At 56.1% G+C, this 13970-nt stretch overlaps 1 protein-coding gene across 4 annotated transcripts in view; it reads left to right on the top strand.

The window, feature by feature from the left end:
- Window positions 1-13970, top strand: part of CFAP100 (cilia and flagella associated protein 100) — a 52992-nt gene that overhangs the window by 15924 nt on the left and 23098 nt on the right. For 3 of the 4 annotated variants that reach the window (XM_045494055.1, XM_045494053.1, XM_045494057.1), the window contains exons 4-13: window positions 2595-2695; window positions 5252-5444; window positions 7611-7678; window positions 7765-7928; window positions 8139-8219; window positions 8687-8868; window positions 9231-9263; window positions 9340-9466; window positions 13494-13542; window positions 13628-13779. In XM_045494055.1, the coding sequence (XP_045350011.1) occupies window positions 2595-2695; window positions 5252-5444; window positions 7611-7678; window positions 7765-7928; window positions 8139-8219; window positions 8687-8868; window positions 9231-9263; window positions 9340-9466; window positions 13494-13542; window positions 13628-13779 (1150 nt within the window). The remainder of the gene's footprint in view (window positions 1-2594; window positions 2696-5251; window positions 5445-7610; window positions 7679-7764; window positions 7929-8138; window positions 8220-8686; window positions 8869-9230; window positions 9264-9339; window positions 9467-13493; window positions 13543-13627; window positions 13780-13970) is intronic. The other variant, XM_045494056.1, reaches the window with a different exon arrangement.

Below are 13970 nucleotides of genomic sequence, written 5' to 3'. Positions count from 1 at the left end.
CCTTGGTCTGGTCCACGGTTAAGTGCTCAGTGCTTGCTAACTATCGTAATTAATCTTTTCGATGGGGACACGGGACATGCAGCCCAGGCGTGCTACCGGCCAGTTTGGGGACATAAAGACTCCGACTCTGGCTCAGTCCTCACTCTTCTGAATTTAGGGAGATGCCTCTGCCCGGGGCTGCTGGGCAGATGCAGGGAGTGAGAGAGACAGGCATGAAGATGTGAGGAGGGGGTTAGCTGCGCAGCACCATTGCTGCACCCAGAGCCATCACTTCCTGCACACCCTCCTCCCACAGCCCAGCCCAGTGGGCCGCACTTCCCCACTTAACCCCAGACCCGCTGCCTCTCCAGTTCCAATACTCCCTGTCTGCCAGGCTCCCCCCTTCTTGTACGGAGCTGTGTGCAATTTCTAAACTTATGCCTTTTCTGGCAGGGGGGTGGGGGGGGGTGGCCTGGTGAGGGAGGTGAGCCACATGCCCAGGGCACCATGTCCCCCGACCTCCTCCCCCCGCCACCTCCCCCCCACCTTCCCTGCCGCCTGACACATAGAGGCCCTTGGGCGGTCTCTTCTGGAACCCCTGTGTCGGAATCAAAGGATGTAAAAGAAAGTTGTGATTAGGCGTGGGACAAGAGTGCACGACTCCAAACCAAACCTGCACAAGCCCGGTCCCTTCTCCTCCCATCCACCACCCGTGTGACCACCACCCACGTGACCTCTCCCTATCTTGGGCGCTCCCCCTCCCACAGGCTCCCCTCTCCAGAAGCCCAGCTGAGAACGGACTGCCTGCTTCCTCCTCCCGGCTGGGCCTAGGAGTGGATAATCTTTCTTTATTCTTCTCACTCATTTTCAAACTATTTTGACCGGTTGAAAAGTTGAAAGAATAGTACAAAGATGTTGTGGACTCGGGGCTTTCCTGACACCTCCACAGGACAGGTGTGGGTGAAGGGTCCTGGCGGACCGCCGGGGTGATATGCTGGGGTTGCACTGGCCAGAAACAGCCCGCCCCTCTGGCTTCCGCCCTGGTTCCCTCCGATGGCCTGGAGCAGGGTGGAGTCTGTCAATTTCTCCACTCTTCCTAGTTGACAAGTAGAACTCTTGTGCGGCGGTATTTTGAGTCTCTTAGAACTTCAAATCCCCTCTTCACAGCATCCCCTTTCTGCTGGTGAGGGTGTGAAATAAGACAGGAAAGGCAGGCCAGCATCAGACTTCGAAGTCTGGAAATGCTCACAGCCCCTGGCCTCTGTTCTCCCTTCCCAAAATCAGTTGCAAAGACCCAGTCCGTGGGGGCACACGGGTGTGTGCCACGGGGTGTCCGAGGCGGCTCCCGGGCTGCTGCACATGTCCCGGCAACGGGTCCTGATGAAATCACGCGTTACCGCAGCCTTTTACATTTGCCTACAGGTCCACAAAGAATTAGTAATTTCGCAGGCAGCTGCTGAAGGTAAAGTGTTTTTAGTTATTTATTTTCTTAAAATTTTTTTTATTTTATTAATTTTTTAAAGTGTTTATTTACTTTTGAGAGAGAGACAGAGCATGAGTGGGGCAGAGGCAGAAAGAGACGGAGACACAGAATCCGAAGCAGGCTCCAGGCTCTGAGCTGTCAGCACATAGCCCAATGCTGGGCTCTAACTCGTGAACCATGAGATCATGACCTGAGCCGAAGTCGGACGCTTCACCGACTGAGCCACCCAGGCGCCCTGGTCAAGTGTTTTTTAAAAGAAGATATGAAATTATTAAAAATAGGTGTTAGCATGTACTAGAAGAAAATACCCCCAGAAATATTACCAGCGATTGTTTTGAAGTGGAGGAATTATTTTGTTATTATACTCTTTAACTTCCAAGAATGCTTTAGTTTGTTTTACAACGAATGCTGTGTCCTCCAAATGGAGGATGCGGGAGAAAGCAACCATATTTTTAAGACCTTAGTTTGGTGCTTCTGGGTCCTGTCCTCCCTGATCCCTGCTGAGCTGAGCAGTGGGAACCCTTACCCAAAGGGGTGGGGGGAGCAGCAAAATTAGGGTCCTTGGCAGCTCCCATCTCTCAAAGTCCTGCCCTGCCTCCCAAGGCCTCAGGTGTTTTGCTGTCACTTGCCCCCAAACTCAGCCTCCCCCCTGGGGGGCTTATGGAGAATCCTGCAGATTCATTGCCCTACAGCACTCACTGCCCTCTGCAGGCAGGTGCCTCTGCTCTGGAGTCACTGGGCCTCCCCGACCATCTGGCCCCATCACTTCCCCACTCCTGCTTCTCCCCTCTGCAGAATGGGGGTTCCTGGGACTTTAAATGAGAGGGGATAGAGGGCCACATGTCTGAGACCGGGGCGGGGGGGTTGGGGGCTGTGTTTACCAGGCATCTTTCAGATGCCAGGGACAGAAGCCCAAGCCCACCTAGGTTAAACCTGACAGGTGAGTTTCTGCAGTCAGAAGGTCCAGGGTTGGATTTCAGGCACAGCTGGATCCAAGAGAACATTCAACACCTGCTCACGCTTTCAAGGAAGCTCCTCATGCTGGGTTGGGAGGGCACCAGGACTCCAGAGGCACAGACCACCTGTTTGGAAGAGCTGGCTCGTCTCTCCAATGAGATATCTCCCTCCCCAGTGCCCGAGATTGTTCCTGACCATGCGGCTAATCCTTTCCACATGTCTGGAGACGTGGATTTCTTCTTGCTCAGAGATCAGGAGCGGAATAAGTCTCGCCTAGTGAGTATCCAGGACTGAGGCCTGCCTGCAACTCTTCCCTCCCTCATGCACGCAGACCCAGATTGCCTTTCTCAGAAGAGCACTTTCTTCAGGTCACTCTCTCACTCTAGAATAGTCAATGGTTCACTATTTTTTAAAAATGTTTATTGATACTTGAGAGAGAGAGAGACAGAGACAGAGGGTGAGTGAGGGAGGGGCAGAGAGAGAGGGAGACACAGAATCCCAAGCAGTCTCCAGGCTCCGGGTTGTCAGCACAGAGCCCCACACGGGGCTCGAACCCATGAGCCGTGATATCATGACCTGAGCTGAAGTTGGATGCTTAACCGACTGAGCCACCCAGGTGCCTCTCACTATTTTTAAAAAATCAACTCGAAACCCTGACGAGCTCTCCAATCTCTGACCTGTCCCACTGTCTTACCCAGCTTCATCGCCACTCTTCCTGGGCCTTGTCAGAGTGGGCTGTTGGAAGCTGCTGTGGCCACCGTGCTTCAGCCACCAGGTCTTTCTGCTGTCCCTTGCATGAGATGTCACCCTCCTGAGACTCCCTGTCCTTCAAGGCCCGTCTCGGACCTCAGGCCCCCTCTCGCCTCTCCCAGGAGACCCGCCCCTCCAACTGCTCCAGCCTTGCACAATCCCTCTCGTGGGAATTCTTGGAGGCCAAATCCACACACAAACATGCACCTGTGTGTGTGCGCATGCGCACACACACGTACACATATGCATGGCCCTCAGCAGCACCTGGGAGTCCCTGAGCTAGCCCCGGACCCCCCTCCACCGGCCCGCGCCTTGTCTGCACCCCAGCATAGTCTGTCTTGCCTCCCCACCCAAGAGCCCACTTGCTCACTCCCACCTGCCGTGGCATGGCTGGAGCGAGCAAGCATCACTGCAGCCAGGCTCAGGGAGGACTCACCAGCGGGCATCTTCACTGAGAAGTGCTCAGCATGGGCCAGGTTTCTGGGACACAGTCTCAGGCACATGCCTATGACCAGCCCTCCCGGGCTGACTCTGTCTACTTCAACTCATGGCTCGGTATCTGAGATTCCTCGGAGAACTGGCTCCGGCCGAGACCCCAACCGAAGACACAAAAGGAAATGCACGTTTTCCAGCCCCTACTCAGACCTCCCTGCCCCACCAACCGCCTAGAAGCTCTGTGGGGGCCACCATCAGTGTTTTCCCCATCCTGCTGCCATGCTGTGCACTCACTCATGCCCTGGAAGCAGACACTCCCACAAAGCCACACTGAGCAGCACACACTTCTGTGAGGCCTCCAAGTGGGCAAATACAGCAGAAACACACACAACTTTCTCTGACGGACTTAGAGACCTTCCTCCAGGGCAGGATTATCTCTTCCCAGCCTGGCCCTGCTTCCACGGTCGCTTCTGCCTTTTTCCTAAACCCCCCAAACATGGCACCCGTTCCCCCCCCCCCCACCGCACAGCCCTCCCCCCTCAATCCTGCACCCCAGCAGAGCCCCCCCAATGTCACATTGACCCCAAGCAGCTGCCCAGTTTCTTCTAAGTGCAGACCCTCTGCCACTGGGAGTCTAGGTGATATTTCCCCAGCTTTGTTACACGGAGGTGCAATCTAGGGGCCTCGGGCTGGGTCCCGCCACAGATGTGGTTTCCCTAAACAGCTTTCTAAAGAGGCTGCATTCATTGCTGCACCTGGCAGCCCCGGGGAAAGGACAGATGAAGAGAAGAGGGTTTGTGCAGGCCTGTCTGATCCTGCAGGCTGAGGTGCCTGGGCCATGGAAGGATGTGGAGAACCCCCAGGGCTTGGGCTGCAGGAAGGGCTGGGCTCCCCTGAGGGGGCCTTTGGCCTGCACTAGTCCTCAGGGAAGAAAAGCCCCCATCCCCACGCCATCCTGGGGTCCCCCCAAGCTGAGGGCTCAGGGAAGGGAGCAACGCTGGGGCAGGTTGGAGGCCAGGCTGGGTGGAGAGGAGCAGATCCCCAGCGACCTGCCCGCCGCCGCCAGCTCTGACTACCGAGCTTGCAGACCAAACTCGAGATTTCGAGTTTCTTTTGAAAACTCACAAGATCTAGCTTCCCGGAACCTTCGGTGTGTCCGATTTAGCAAATCACAATATGAGAATATGAGAATAGTGTGAATGAATTTCAGGAGGAACCATCGCTTAGTATGTCCCTGCACTACTGACCTGGAATGCACACCTGGCTGGGCATCCTGTACTTAATCTGGCAACCCCACCCCCACCTCGCCCTTAACCCCCGCTCTCAGCCCCACTGCCCTCTCACCCTGGGAGCTGTGCTCAGAGCCCCCAGGAGCGTTTTCCCCGGCACACAGCTCCGCAGCCCCCTCTGCGCGCAGCAATGCTCAGCCCCGCCAAGCGCACCCCCACCGTGCCCCAAGTGCGCCCCCCCCCCCCCCCGGGCAATTCCCCCTTCACCTCCCCGCGCCGCATGCGCGTCCCCTCAAGGCTGTGCGACCCAGGGACAAGGCGTCGCCGCCGATAGGAGGACGCTGGTCCCAGGCGCGGTGGGGTAGGGGGTGGAAGTGGTGGCCGGCCCCGCCCGACCCCGGCCGACCCCGCCCAACAGGAGCGGGAGCAGAAGAAGACGCTGCGGATGCACCAAAAGATGACCTACGCGTCCAAAGTGTTGGCCAAGCACACCAGCCTGCGTCGCGAGCTGCAGCTGGAGGACGAGATGCAGGACCAGGAGGTGCGCGCCGAGGCGGAGCGGCTAAGCGCCTTCCACGACAACACAGCGTGGAAGCTCTCCATGACCAAAGGTGGCCCCCTTCCCCAGCGTCGGGTCTTGACCTCGGGGCGCGCACAGTGCTGTTCACGTGCTCGGAGAGGCAGGGCTCCGGTGCAGTGGGGAAGGAGGGTCGTTTCTGTGTCTGACCCCGCCTCCCTCCGTCACAGGGATGGATTCCAGCCGGACTGCCAATCTAAAAGCCTTTGAATCCCAACGTTGCTTGCATTCGGAAGGTTCCCGTGCACGTGAAGGCAGATTGCGCCCATATAAAATATAGTCCCTTAATATGGTGGAGGGAAAGAGCATCAGTCTGGAACCAGGTTCCCTGGGTTCAGATGTCAGCTTCAGCACTGAATGCCCTCGCCATCCTGGGCCAGGTGTTCACCTCCTCTGCACGGCAGTTTCCTCTCCGGTCTGATGACAGTGGCGACCTCGTGGGTTGTGGGATTCAGCGTCTTTAGATGCTACACGGAAGTCCTGTGTGTGTGTGTGTGTGTGAGAGAGAGAGAGAGAGAGAGAGAGAGCTGTTATTAATTTTATGACCCAGTAGGAAATCTTAAGTACCAGCATTAATACTCTACCAGCCCAGATGATAGAGTCCTGGAACCCAACTGGTGTACTGAATGTGAATATTAATCCGAGACCCCCCAGCCTCTACCCCCTGACCCCGTGGCTTGTTATTTGGGGGAACAAAGCCCCTGAGCTCACTTTGACATTATGTGTGCCGAGCTCTGCATGAAGAGACACAGAACTGCACGTTTTTCCTTTTGGTCTCTACCGTCCATTCCAAGATCTAGGAGAGGAAGCTGGTCTCAGTGGGAAGACTGGACCCAGCAGGTTTAGGCACCAGACCTGTCGGTATCCCAGATTTGACTTGCAGTGAGGAGCTGGGTCTCCTTGGGGGAAGGGCCTTCCCACACGATGGGCCAGGGAGGCGGAGGCCCAGCTGGGTCTCTGCCAGGCTTCTAGGCTTGAAACACCACTCCTACACCACACTAGGGTCTTCTGGAACGAAGAGGGTTTAAGAGATGAGGCAGAGAGCCACATGGCTCTGCTGTCCTTTCCTTGGCTCCTGGTCTCTCCAAAGTCAGGACGTCTCTGGGCTTTCCTCTCCAGAAAGACCAGGGAAAGAGGATCCTGTGGCCCTTTGCCCTCTGCTTGTGCTCCAGAAGGTCTTACGGGGGCCCACCTTAACTTTCTCCCACTGGCTTCCCGCCTGGTGTGTAGACCTAGCTGATGAGGGTTTTGGGGGTGATAGTGGGGCCCGTGCAGCCCAGAACCAAAGGCCAAGAAAGAGTTCTTGAAGACGTCTTTGGTGCAAAAGGGTGATTTTCTTGAAGCACGGGGACAGGACCTGTGGGCAGGAAGAGCTGCCCGGGGACCATGAGGAGACACTGGGGGAGGTAGAGGCCAGCAGAAGTTTCCAGTGAGATTTTCATGAGCTAAAGTAGACTCACAGGATACTAGAGGCCTAGCTAGTGTCAAGCTAAGGTTGTTTTTACCTCTAGCAAAGCAGTAGCAGTAAGACAGCTCCTGGAGAAACTTACTCTGCCCGCCTCAAGTATCTGTCAATGGGCAGCAGGTTATAAGGAAATTTAGTTCTGCCATTTCCTTCTGCCTTTGTTTCCCACATCGCTATGGAGGGGTAATGGAGACTTAGGTCCCGAAGGACTGTGATGTTAACCATTTGTTTTTCCCCTTTCCTTTGTTCTTGGGCTGCCTTGGCGGGGGGGGGGGATGTTTGCGGCCTATCAGCTTGCCTTGTGCTCCCTCATCGTAGCTACTGTCTAAACTGGATCCTGGGGACTTAGAGCACCCCAAATAGAGATCATGCTGCCCTGTTTTTCTCTCCCCATCCCTTTGCAGTTCCTGGCCCAATAGGTCCTTCATTATTAGGTGCAGCTGGGTGAAACTTCCTGGGCAGGGCTGTCCAGAGTCTCACTCCAGGTGAAAAGAGTACTACGGCAGGAGAGGCTCAGGCCAGACTCAGGAAAGGACTTCCCACCTGGCCCGATCTCCAGCAGTGGAGAGTGTGATATATCCACAGAGCCTCCTCTCCTGTTGCTAGAGACGGAGCCCAGTCTCCCAGAGTCCCCATAACAACCTGGACCTCACAGCAGAGCAGGTGCCTGGAGAGGTATCCCGGCCAGTCTGGGTCTCTCACCCTGCCCACCCCGCCCCTCTCCTCTCTTTGCAGAAAAGAAGATGGAATCTGATAACCTGAACAACTACATCAACCAGAAGCGCCAGATGTTCCGCATCCAGGTTGGCCCAGCTGTGCTGTGGGGGGGGTGGGGGGGGCCCGGGCGGGGGGCTGCGAGGGGTGTGACTCCCACTCTGGTGGCCCTCAGTACGCCCTGGACATGAAGCAGCAGGAGATCCAGCGGCTGGAGCTGCTGGTGACCAAGGAGGAGGCAGAGCTGGAGCGGGCAGAAAGGTCCCTGGAGAATGACGCCGCCCTGTTTGAGGAGTTCCTCCGGGAGAATGATCGGAGCTCGGTGCAGGCCCTGAAAGCGTGAGCCCACACGGAGGGCCCCCCAGTGCTCGTGGGGCCTGAGCACCTGCGCCCACGCTAGCCTGCAGCCCGCCTGCCCCCCATCCCCTCCCCCCACCACCTGACCCTGGCAGCTCCCCCCACCCACCGCCCCGCCCCAGGGCGGTGTATATGCCCCCTTTAACAGTTTTGCGACTGGCCCCCTGCCCCCATCCCCATCCCCACCTCCAGGGCTGAGAAGGAGACCAAAGCAAAGGTGGAGAAGATCTTGGAAATCCGGGACCTGACCACCCAGATCATGAACATCAAAAGGTGAGCGCGGAGGGCAAGCCACTGAGGTTGGCCTGCCGCCACTTCCCTCTGTCATTCGCCCCCAGCCAAAAGAAGCCCCCACGCAGGGCAGACCTCATGGCTTTGCCTCTCAAACCTAAGTGGTTCAGGGACTCAAAGCCCTGTGGGACGCAGCTGCACATTTTACAGAGGAGGTGACAGGGGCCAAGAGAGATCCAGTGACTTTCCCAAGGCCACAGCACCAGGAGGCAGGCTCACTTGGAGACCAGGGTCCCAAGGGTCAGCTGCAAGTCCAAAGTCACAGAGGGTTATACCTGTGGAGGTGTGACCCACGTCGGTCCGCAGCAGGCCGGTGTCCTCTCCCAGGCACACCTGTCCCCAGGAGAGCCAGGAGCACTCTGGGCTTACCCAGGCTGCAGAGGCAGCTCCCTCTGGAGGGGTCTCCCCACGAGGAGGAAGCTGACCTCCCCTCCCCCTCCCCAATCCAGCGAGATCTCCAAATTTGAAGACACTTTGCAGCATTACAAGGCCTACAAGGACTTCCTGTACAAGCTGTCGCCCAAGGAGTGGTTGGAAGAGAGGGAGGAGAAGCGTTTGGCTCTCAAAAAGGCCAAGGAGGTCACTGAGCCCCCCATAGAGAACACTTTACACTCCACGATCCAGGACAAAGGTAACAGGAAAGAAGGTAGTTCCCTGGGTCCACCCAGACTCCGTGCCCTGCTGGCAGTGGCCTTGGAGGTGTCCAGGCCACAGGCTGGGCCCCTTCAGTGCCTGTAAAGCCCCAGCCAGGGGCAGCAGCTACCCCGTAGGGCCCACACATTCCCTCAGGGAAGACAGGGCCATCTCTAACTCAGACCCAAGGGGCTTTCCTCCCTTGTAGGTCTTTCTGAAACTGCGGGGGCCCTAAAACTGTGTGGGGGCCCTTTCTGAAACTGTTGGGAGGGCCCCAGGGAACCCTGTGCCCTCAAGCAGTATTGCTGAAGGCCTTGCTCCAGTGGAAGCCATCCGAAACCCCTCCCTTGTTTCCTGTAGGACCAGGGACCAAGGGCAAGACAGGCTCCAGAGGTACGTGGCTGGCGCAAGCTGGAGGGGCCCTGCCCCGGGCTGGGGCATGTGAAAACCATCCCTCTGTTTCCTCCAGAGGGGCAGGGCCCAAAGAAGTCCTGGAAGTTCCTGCAGGTGGCGCAGCTGGGGCAGATCTCGTCCAACACCCTGAACCTCCAGCATAGAAGCCAGGCCAGTGTGTATAGTGGGCTGAACGCCAAAGGGTGAGTGGGTCTGGGGTAGGGCAAGGAGGCTGGGGTAGTGGCTGGGGCCCGCTGGGGACTGCTCCCAAGTGGCTCCAGGCCAGGGGTGCCTAGGACAAGCCCAGCCTCTCCAGGAAGGGTGAGACCGTGACGAGGGGCCTGTTCCCAGCTTGAAGGGTGTATAGTCTGACTCAAGCCCCAAGATCGAGGTGTTTTCTAAACCATTTTATTTCTGTCCAATTTGGTAACCTTCTGTCTGGGGTGGCCCACTTGGGTGCTAAAACGAGACAGTCAAATATAAACGGATGCAGGCAGGCAAGGTGCAGGGAGCGTCAGAGCCTTTTAAGAGAAGCCAGAGTCTGGGTTTTTACATAAAATGCACTCTGGGCCTGGCTCGTCTCTGCTGCATGCCTGCGTGATCGTGCGCAGAAGCAGGCGTTGTTGGCAGTCGGCCGCCTAGTGCCCCACCGCACGAAGCCCCACTCTCCAGGTCCTCTATGATTGGTGGCCTTTTGGGTTGTTCCCAATTCTTGGCTATTTTGATTAGAGCTGCTGCAAACATTCCGGTACTTTTATGTTGGAGCACTCTTTGCATGAGTATTTTTGTTGGAAACAAGAGTGGGAGTGCTGGTTCACGAGGCGAGTAGATGCTTAGCTTTAGCGGCTTCTGCCAAAGACCTGCCATGGCTGCTACGTTATACGCTCCAGCCAACAGGCAAGAGAGTTCCGGCTGCCCTGCCACGTCCTGTTCAGATCCGGCTATCGTAGGTCCCTTCTATTCTCGGTATTCTGGCATGGTTATTTCATAATAGAGTGTCTTGGGATGCCTGGGTGGTTCAGTCGGTTGAGCATCCGACTCTTGATCTGGACTTAGGTCGTGATCTCACAGTCCTGGGATTGAGTCCGCACCTACCGTGCGGAAACTGCTTAGGATTCTCTGTCTCCCTCTTTCTCTGCCTCTCCCCTGTGCTCTCTCTCGGCCTCTCTCTCTCAAAATAAATAAATGTTTAAAAAATAAAAGAGAGTGTCTTGACAAACAGATCAGGAGATGAGGCTACTGAAATGGTAGTTTTTTTATTTTATTTTATTTTTTTAAATTTACATCCAAATTAGTTAGCATATGGTACAACAATGATTTCAGGAGTAGATCCCTTAGTGCCCCTTACCCATTTAGTCCATCCCTCCTCCCACACCCCCTCCAGTAACCCTCAGTTTGTTCTCCGTATTTATGAGTCTCTTATGTTTTGTCCCCTTCCCTGTTTTTATATTATTTTTGCTTCCTTTCCCTTATGTTCATCTGTTTTGTCTCTCAAAGTCTTCATATGAGTGAAGTCCTATGATTTTTGTCTTTCTCTGACTAATTTCGCTTAGCCTAATACCCTCCAGTTCCATCCACGTAGCTGCAGATGGTGAGATTTCATTCTTTGGATTGCCGAGTAACACTCCATTGTATCTGTATAACCACATCTTCTTTATCCATTCATCCATCGATGGACATTTGGGCTCTTTCCATACTTTGGCTCTTGTTGATAGTGCTGCTGTAAACATTGGGGTGCATGTGCCCCTTCAAAACAGCACACCTGTACCCTGTGGATAAATACCTAGGAGTGCCATTGCTGGGTCATAGGGTAGTTCTATTTTTCATTTTTTGAGGAACCTCCATACTGCATTCCCAGAAATGGTAGTTTTTAAATGCAATACCACCTCACACCTGTCAGAATGGCTAACATTAACAACTCGGGCAACAACACATGTTGGCGAGGATGCGGAGAAAGAGGAACCCTTTTGCACAGCTGGTGGGAATGCAAACTGGTGCAGCCACTCTGGAAAACAGTATGGAGGTGGCCCCGGGGGCTCAGCCTCCCCACCCCTCTCCTTTGTATCTTCTCTCATCCCTTAGGTGTACCAGCCTCTGTCCTTCCTCCTCTACGACAGCCTGGCAACCCTCTCCCATGTTTCCATCCCCTACCTGCTCCTGAGGGCCAAGCCCCTATGCGGATGACCCCCCCTTATATGTTTGTTCTCACTGCGCAACCTCCCATGTCCCCCAGCTGATGCTTCTCAGGCAGGAAGGGGACCTGAGTGCTACCGGTTTCCAAGCTCACTTTCATCTTGGTGTGTCACGGTCCTGCCTTGTGAAGAAGACTGGCCACCATTAGTGGGCCAGGCACATGCCTCGGGTTCACTTTTATCCCTGCAACCCCGGCCGGTGGGAGCTGTTGTTTACAGTTCGGTGTTGAACAGAGGCTCCGGGGGGGGGGGGGGGTTAGCTCTGCATGCTTCCTCTACCGGGACTGCCCTCAGCCCTGGAGCTCCCACCATCCAGGCCCCTTGTTGGGGCAATCCCTCAGACTAGAGGTCTAGGATCACACTATTCTGGGTCCCTCCATCTATTAGCCGTGTGACCAGGGTCACTGAGTACAGTTGAGCAGGTTGTGGGCTGCAGAAGGCACTCAGCTGAGAGGGCAAGTGGGAGCTAAAGTCCAGCCTACCCCCCAGACTACATCAATCTGGAGGCAGATTCTCAGGCACCTTATGGGCCAGCAGTGCCCTGCAGGTGAGATGGGGCAGGTGGCTAGTTCTCAAAGCCCCATGTTCCTCATTCGCCAGAGGGACATCAATGTGTTTGGTATGAGGTACATGCCTGGTGAGTGATTTGGTTGTTCCTGTGGCCCTTCCTCTGAGAAGCCCTCCAGGATTCCCCTTCAGGGCTCCCACAGAGCCCTGCACTTATCACCTCCCCATGTCAGGTGGGTCAGAGCCTGGAGTCACATGAGCCTCAGCCCAGGTTCCTAGGGGTGGAGCCCAGGCTCCTCGGGCTAGAAGCCTGCCCCACCTGCTTCTCAGCCAGCAGAACCTGCGTGTTGAGGGCAGGGGCCCAGGCCGAAGCAGGCCAGGAGGGGCGATGAGAGCAGGTTTGGAAATCATTTGGGGTTGGGTCCCATCCAGCAGGGCCTTCCAGGGCCCACGCTGAGTGCTCAAAGCCCACGATTTTTCCAGTACCCCCGAGGGTCTGGGAGAGCCCCCGCCCCTGTGGGGTGCTCAGGGTCCATCAGAGGTGCTGCAAGTGTCACAGGGTAGCCCAGTGGGACCATCAAGGACAAGTGCCAAGGCCATATCTAGATAGCGGGGGTGGGCAGAAAAGGCCCTGAAGGTGGCTCCTCGAAGGTAGGGGTGCCTGGGTGGTTCAGTTGGTTAAGCATCCGACCTTGGTTCAGGTCATGATTTAACAGCTCATGAGTGTGAGCCCTGCGTCAGGTGCTGTGCTGACAGCTCAGAGGCTGGATTCTGTGTCTCTATCTCTGTCCCTACTCTGCTCTCTCTCTCTCTCTCAAAAATAAACATTAAAGGGGCGCCTGGGTGGCTCAGTGGGTTGGGCGTCCGACTTTGGCTCAGGTCATGATCTCGGGGTCCGTGAGTTTGAGCCCTGCGTCGGGCTCTGGGCTGACAGCTCAGAGCCTGGAGCCTGTTTCAGATTCTGTGTCTCCCTCTCTCTTTGACCTTCCCCCATTCATGCTCTGTCTCTGTCTCAAAAATGAAAAAACGTAAAAAAAGAATAAAATAAAATTTTAAAAAATAATAATAAATAAACAAACATTAAAAGAAGAAGAAGAAGAATGGTCAGTGAGGGGCAACCCTAGCAGTGGCAGTGGGTGCAAAGGCCCTAAGGTAGGTCAGCACCCGGAGAGACAGAAAGAGGGAGGGTAAGGCAGGAGCAGGGGAACTTCAGGAGTAGAAGGAGGCGAGGGGGGCAGCAGGGTCCCTGGGCAGCAGGGTCCAGGGAGGGGGCTGAGTTTTATTCTGTCTGAAGTGACATGAACTAACCGAATTTGAAACAGTCCCCTGACTGCTGAGTGACCATTGTGGGGCCAAGAGGAGGGCTAGTGCCCCTGCCTGGTCAGCTGGCGGGGTGAAGGAGGGGACGAGGACATAGGGAGCAGGGAGCTGCCCTGGTAACTCCAGGCAGCTTCACCACTGGGGCGGGAGAAGATGACCACCATCTCTGTGCACCGGGTCACTGCTGTCCTGACCCTGCATCTCTCTGCAGGTCAGACTCTACCACCACTATGACTGAGGACTCAGGCAGCGACGGGGAGGTCAGTGGCCACGCTCCGGGTGGGGCTGCGGAATCCGGTCCCCCTGCACCGACCAGCCAGCCCACACGCATGGCTCTGGTTGCAGGAGCTGGACCTATACTTCACGGAGCCCCAGCAGCTCCTGGACATCTTCACGAAGCTAGAGGAGCAGAACCTGTCACTCATCCAGAACACGCAGGAGATGGAGGAGACCCTGGAGGATCTGAACTGCACCCTGAAAAACACCCAGATCCGCATGTAGGTCTCCTGCTGGGGCCGACCGGGCGGGGCAAGGGAAGCTTCCGGACTTGGCTGTCATCCTGGGACCCTGGGATGCCACTGGGAATTGGGCTATGGCAGCCCCCCACCTTCCCCATCCAGGGCCCTGGCCCTGCCCTAGCTTTAGTTTTCTGGAAAGCTCCACAGGAAGCCTGATTCCGGGGACAGGG

The sequence above is a fragment of the Leopardus geoffroyi genome, chromosome A2 (assembly GCF_018350155.1).
Source record: "Leopardus geoffroyi isolate Oge1 chromosome A2, O.geoffroyi_Oge1_pat1.0, whole genome shotgun sequence".
Classification (NCBI taxonomy): Eukaryota; Metazoa; Chordata; class Mammalia; order Carnivora; family Felidae; genus Leopardus; species Leopardus geoffroyi.
Note: the sequence above shows the minus strand (reverse complement) of the source record. Positions and strands in the feature narration are given on the sequence as shown.